The 6,943-nt window shown below is 41.8% G+C and overlaps 1 protein-coding gene across 1 annotated transcript in view; it reads right to left on the bottom strand.

The window, feature by feature from the left end:
- The window catches only part of MPZL1 (myelin protein zero-like 1), an 18,617-nt gene extending 12,009 nt beyond the window's left edge, over positions 1–6,608 (bottom strand). Inside the window, exons 1-2 of the mRNA XM_009073238.1 lie at positions 6,451–6,608; positions 3,106–3,319 (exon numbers count right to left, since the gene is read on the bottom strand). Of these exons, the coding sequence (XP_009071486.1) occupies positions 3,106–3,319; positions 6,451–6,573 (337 nt within the window). The 5' untranslated portion in view covers positions 6,574–6,608. The remainder of the gene's footprint in view (positions 1–3,105; positions 3,320–6,450) is intronic.
- Between the last annotated feature and the right edge of the window lie 335 nt (positions 6,609–6,943).

The following is a 6,943-nucleotide window of genomic DNA, read 5'->3' as shown; positions in this document are numbered from 1 at the left end:
GGGGGGAAGTGCGGGGAGGAGGGAGTGTAAGCAGCTGCGTGGTTCTTGGCTGCTGGCTGAGGTTAAACCACGACACTCTCCAGTGTTAGACGCCAGTTCACAGCAATATGCTAGCTCAGTCCTAGTAAGACATTAACGACGGCAACTTAGAGGAGGACATCCCTTCTTTCCAGACCTCAGAGACTTCAGCAGCCCAGAGATCCACCTGCTATCAAGGAAGAGAGTCCTACAAATGGTAATATTTTTCAGATAAGTAAGCCTGAGATTGTGTTTGAGCCCCATGTGAAAATAAACAGATTTATTTTGAAGCATATCAGAAATTGGAGTTCCCTAGTTTCTGTGCTTTTTCGCCTTTCCAAAAATGCAGGAATAACTGTCTGCAAAAGTATCAAAACAGATGCACGTTTCTGTTAGCAGATCAGCTGTTGCCTTGTACACCAGGAAAAACATACACTTTTTCAGAGCAAGAAAGCAAGCAGCAATCCAAAACCATAATGTAGAGTTTCTGCTGAAAGAATGATATTAAAAATTTGATAGATTTGTCACTTCTTTGACTCAGATGGGGCTTTTTTTGGTTGGTTCAATTTGAGTGAAGGACAGCAGCTATGTTCTGTTGATAGAGGCTTTTAAGACCACATCAAAAAATGCAACTGTTTGCACGTGAAACTAGTCTGTCTTTATTGTTTCTCAGAACATGGTCCAACAGACCACAGAAAAGATCACATAATTTGATGATCACAATACTTGAGCTGAAGAATGTCTCGCCCCCATGTTTTTCCTATATTTTTCAGCATTTCACAGTTACATGAATTCCTCGTAAGTACTTACAGAGCAGTGACTTCATTATAACAGACAGTCCCAGCTACAAAACCAAACACCAGCTCTGAAAGCCAACATCCAAGTTAACAGCTCAACACAAACCAAAAATCCAACCATTCAAAGAACAGTTTTCACTAAATATCACTAATTCAAAGCGATTCCCATTTCCACTAGAAGTGTGTTAGTATCAGTTTTACGGAATAGGCAGGAAAATGGAGTTTCCATTGCTCTTAAGTGTAAAGATTTTCATACAACTCTATTTTTTTTCCTCATGAGCACTCAGATCAAAGATGGACTAACTCTAGGTAACACAAGCTGGCTGAACACAGTGTCAATTAGCTCCCTGTTACAAGTAGGGGCAGCCTAATGCAAGAACATGGAATTCCCAACAAATTTGTCTTTTAGGCTTGGAATTGTAGTCCTTTCCAGATTCAGATGCACCACTGAAAGAACAGTCTTGATTCTCATCCCTGCCAGTAGGATTCTTCCAATGTAGTTGATGGAGCTGTTCATGCAAACACTATGTAGATATTGCAGTGAAAACCAGCTGAGTTGGCTTAGCAATTTAAAAAAGTTAGGCACCATGGAACTTACTAAATGTTTAATCCAAGATCTAGTCAAGCTCCTATGAGATGCAAATTAAATGTAAAGTATGTAAGTGGCTCTGAACAGTTCACAATACCAGACAGAATTCAGAACAATTAGATGTATACATAGCAAAAAAAATACATGCACGAGTCAACATGTACTTATTTCAATGTAAAAAAGTTTCTGCAGCTCAGTTCAGGATGAGTTACAACCTACGAGTGCAGTACTTTCAGGCAAAGTCAGAATGCAAAAGAGCATTACAGCTATAGCTTGAAAACCCGTTTTCACAGCCTTCCTAAGAATCTGAAGACAATTGTCGCAGCATTTTTCTGATGATGAGAAGTATTTCAAACACAGGGTTCCCTGCAGAATCAGTGAGATCCTCTTGTCCAGATGCCCCACCTATGGGGAAGCCAGCATGCACGTCTGTTGAAAAATATCAGCTGAATTACTGTACTGAAGTCAGTCCTCATTTGCTTAACCTGCATTAAAACCCAAAGAGGCTTTGCCAAGACCGCCTGACTTTGCCAAACCAGCAGTTGCTCTACTGCTTCTTCACAGTGACTATCAATGCACTGTGAGAAAATAAACTGACCCTATTTGATATAGCCTTCAAATTTCCAAGAAACAGAAAGTTCTAAGTGATGGTGTGACCTCCAGAGGTCCCATCCAACTCAAACTGCTACATGGACAGAAGAGTTAGATATAGACCTTGGCTACCAAAGAACACGGAATGACCTCGTGAGCAGGGGCACACACCTGGTACAACAGCAGCATCATTCCAATTAGAGCATACACATAGGTGTCTTCCCTAACATACTAAAATCTAACAGAATAGCTGCATCAGCACTGCCATTTATGAATTCAACATTTATTCCTATCCTTATTAAATGTAAATCTGGAAATCTGATCACTGTAATTCTAGGAAACATCACACTTTGGCTGACCTCCAGCCAAACAATCAAATGTTTTGGATGCTCAAGGGAAATAAAGAGTCAAATTAACACAGAGAATCTAAGTGCTCTTGAACTGTGACTGATGCTACCAAATGCTAACCAGAAGCCATAAATGACTGCAAGCAGGCAGCACTTGCAGTTTATAAGGGTCACCATGGAAACTGAAAGAACAGCTGAGTAAAAGAGACTGAATGCACATCTGACACAAACACCTTCGCATGGAAGACAGGAGCCTTTCACTGCCTGTCAGTGTACGTGCCTGGGTCAGATTAATGGTTTTGTTTTCCATTATATATGTATATATATATACACACACCAGTAGCTTTCCATTATATATGTATATATATATACGCATACCAGTAGGGTTCCAAAGAGAAGAGTCTGCCACTTTCTTGCCTTGCACCCCAGATTTCAAAAGTCACCCTAACCCCTGATGTAGCGCAGTACAGAAAATATATCCACAGGACTTTAAATGAAAAAAAAAGGAAAATCATCAAGGCTTCCATCAGCTTTTGCTAATAATTGCTAAAAGCTCAGGAATTAGTGGGCATAGAGAAAAAGGGTATGACGTTCCGTTTTTTAAACAGCTGACAGATATTAGTTTTATTACTAGGACCTGGAAGAAGAGAATTAAAAAAGCAGTTGTTCCCTCCAGGCTACTCCCCCACCCCCAATAAAAGTGATACGGACAAGGAAGAAGAAGAAAACGCAGGGGGGGAGAACAATCATAGAGGGTGAATACCTTTCTCCACAACTCTAACTCGTATTTCTCCTGGTTTGACAACGATGTCAGGTGGGTTCTTGACATCACAAATGTACGTGCCGTTGTCCCGGAACTGCATGTTTGATATAGTGATAGAAGCATCTTTCTTGTTAAGATCTCCAGCCCACGTGATCCTGTCTTTAAATGGTATGTCCTTTCCAGGGTATGGCTTTCCATTAAAGTAATAGAAAAACTGTAGTCAAGGAAAAGAGGATATAAGAACAATCCAATTAGAGACGATGGAACTACCATGCTTCTCTCAGTATTGCAGCATCCTCCCAGAATCAACTCTACTGTACACAGCTAGTATTTGAGATTTTTTTCCTCCTGCCTCACCACATTGGTCTGACTTGTTGCCTCTGGGTCACATAATCATACTATGGCTTATACCTCAATCACACCAGCACAAGACAGCAAGTTTTCTGTTGATTTTCATTTGTTTTGTGGTTGGACTGTTTGGGGTTTTTTTCTTGTTTTGGGGGACACAGAATTTTGCAGACAAGGAAGTGGGGGGAAAAAGGCAGTAACCTATTAAAGGGACAGAACAGTTCTGGATCACAGCCACCTGTCTTTCAGGCACAGGAAACCGCATGCATCCTAGCAGGAAAAGGATACCAAGTTTCCTGTCTCGTGTTTTGCAACCAAAGCACAGCTAAATTAACATCCAATACTTACTTCCTTCCATGCCCCAAAAAATCCCACGAGAAATTTAGAGCATATCTAGCTGTTTTCCAGAAACCTTCAAGAATGCAATAAAAACTGCTTCCCAATTTTTAGGTGACTCAGTTGCACATTGGCCCTGAACAACCTAGGCATGACCAAAAATCCATGAAGAATGAACATATTTAGTGTAGCCTGAGGAGAAACTGCATGTTTCCTAAGTATACCTGGCCAAAATTGGAATCTACAGCAAAAGTACATAGACTTCTACAGGACAACTCTGCTTTCAAACACATCCCTCCTATGAGAGGGATCAAGGCTGTATTACAGGAGCACCTTTGTTTTTAATTTGATATTCTGAAAGATAGCAAGACAAACTTAATCAAGAATCAGCATGAAATCTTTTCAGTTCAGTCTCCAGAGAATGGTTAAAGAAATTTAAGACAGTATTCCAGCTTCCTCTTTCTACTGCCTGGTTTATGAAGCAGTGTCTCTGCCACGGAACACAATGGCTACAAGACAGACCCCTTTCCATTCAAGTCATCTCCCATCTCTCTTCCTTTTCCTACCATTGATCTGAAGCTTGCTATTCCAATATCTTCTCTATCAGACCTGCACCCTGAATATTCAGGCTTGATCATTTGGCAGCACATGTCTTATCCAGATCAGGTGTGTGCACATGACCATCTATTGTGCTGCAGTCAATTTGACACTTATTTGTTGTCTGCATACTAGCATATATCCAACAAACTGTTTCACGTGGTAGGAAGTCTGCTAGCACTCAGTCATCTGTCAACATTTTGGAGAAACTCTGCATCAGTCTGCAGCTCTTCCAGATGGATTATAACCTTTAGCACAGTGGCACTGCATTACCACACCCCTGTGCACAGGGGAAGTCATCCAACTGGAAGTCTAGAAGCAAGAGGCAGATTCCTCAGCTCTCTAGGTGTTCTCACCTAGGGGAGGAGAAATCACAAAGTAAAATATGTCCTGAAACACAAGGTACATGACTCAAGCCACTCCTTGCCTATGGTTGAGGGATTTAACATGAGGCTTCCTTTGAAACCTAAAGCTGATGGATTTAGACTGGTTTAAGCAGATTATGAAACTGCTGTGATCAGATGTTTCATTCATGCAGAGATGTCTCTATCACTGGTCATGTGACAGAGGACAAGCAAGGGAAGCTTTTGGTCAAGTCAGCCTCAGCACATGGCCACAAGATTGACAATGTGATTCTGAAGAGGCACAGGACCATCCTTGACAAGAGAAACACAGAGTTTTCTTAGATCATGAGATTTATCTTTCAAATTAACACCCACCAAGCTATGTAATGACATGACTTGGGTTCACAAAAACCCCCAAAACTTTTCCCTCTGTACTTCCCCCAACCTCTCAAAAGAAACGGAATTAACATCCAATCATGCTGGGTCACTTCTGCATTTCTCTCAGTTGTGTTGATAACCACATCCACGTAGAACATCTAAACTCACTTCCAAAAAAATGTTATGTCCTGAAGTTGATTCCTACAAGCGGACAGTGATGTAGAAAGGGGATGGAAAAACAGGATATATGGGGAGGGGAAAACATGCAAACAGATGGCTTCTTTTCACCCATCCTGTTGAACACTGGCAGGAAATATGCCCTGCTTCCTTAAGCTTTTGCCCAACTACTGCTTTGCCTTCCCAAGGAGATGAGCTCCCTTTTCAGAACTAAATATTTCACTGAAAATTCAGAATTTTGTTCTTCAGAGCTCTATATATTGAGCAAGATGCTCGTACACTGGATTGGATCACCTCTGTTCTGAGCATTGCAGGGCTACTAGAGTTTAAATGATCTCTCATCTGCAGCAGAGGGAAGGAGGCAAATGCCCAGAGGCTTAGCAACCTGGTGCCTTCACATCCTCCCTGCTGCCCCAGAGTCTCTTGTTCAGCTTCCTCTAAATTCTCACTCAGAACATGGAAGGAAGCAGTGTCAGAGACTTCAGGCTCATACGTGCCCAGCTTATGTGACAGAGGAAGAAGATGGCTAACAAACTACCTAAGCCATTTCTTTGAAGGCTCTCATCCAAATGATCTGAGCCCACTTGGGTCCAACATACAGGAAATGAGTGATGTCAAGTACTATTAGCCAATAATATGAGGATGTAACTGCTTACTGATTTGAGCCATTCAATTCTGTTCTGAAACCAGGGAGACTGGTCTTATTTTAAACCTTTCAAATAGAGGCTATGCAGTGCACAAGCAAAGTAAGCAATGTGCACAACACACCATATAACACTGTAATTACAGTGGTAATTCAATCTCTGTGACTACTACATTCACTGCACAGCTCATTTCAAGTGTAAGAGGATAGAGAACTTGGATGAGCATCTAGGAATCCTCCACTTCATACATATTGCTACCACACCAACAATCCTCCCCTCAGATTTATGAAGTACAGTGTCTTTTACTGTCACTGCACACTCCAGTCCTTGCAGAGATCTAGCATATTGCAGCACTTTTACACAACTCCAAAGAAACTCCCCTAAAATCACAGTGATGGAGACAAGACACATGGAAGGATACTCCAATTCACATTTGCTCGCTCCTTAGAACCAACCAGAATACCACTGCACACCTACCACAGCCTCCCCTCCCAGGTGTGTTCCCCTACAGCCATCCTTACCGAGATACGAGTTGCAGCTCCCTCTGGCTGAAAACTCCAAGAAACAGATGCTGCACTGCTGATCACTTCCACAGATGTAAACGTGCATGGAAGCTTTGCATCTGTCCCGTTCTCCACAAACATCTCCTCTGGTGTGTTGACCTCTACTGCTGATACTTTGACTGCATGGAAAAGGGAGAGAGAAGAAAGAAGGAGAACAAGCGACATCAGTGCTGTTTTGACAGTCAGTAACTTTGTATCACATTGCCTAGCAGGGGAAAAGAGAAGAGGCATCAGTAACTCCCACATCAAGCGTGTGCACAGACATTGCATTATACCTGCAATACAAACAAGCACATGGCAGACCAGTTGACTTCTTCTTCCTTGTATTATCTGTCACAGGATGTTTTCCATCCACAGATGTTTCCTCTACAACAGTTTGTGGAAATCAATTCTACGGTGCAAAGGGCAAGTCAAAAACTCTTTCCTACTAGCTGCCAGCAGACATTGTAAA

The sequence above is a fragment of the Acanthisitta chloris genome, unplaced genomic scaffold (genome assembly GCF_000695815.1).
Source record: "Acanthisitta chloris isolate BGI_N310 unplaced genomic scaffold, ASM69581v1 scaffold27804, whole genome shotgun sequence".
Taxonomy (NCBI): Eukaryota; Metazoa; Chordata; class Aves; order Passeriformes; family Acanthisittidae; genus Acanthisitta; species Acanthisitta chloris.
The sequence above is the reverse complement of the archived record's forward strand: the minus strand, read 5'-3'. Positions and strand labels throughout refer to the sequence as shown.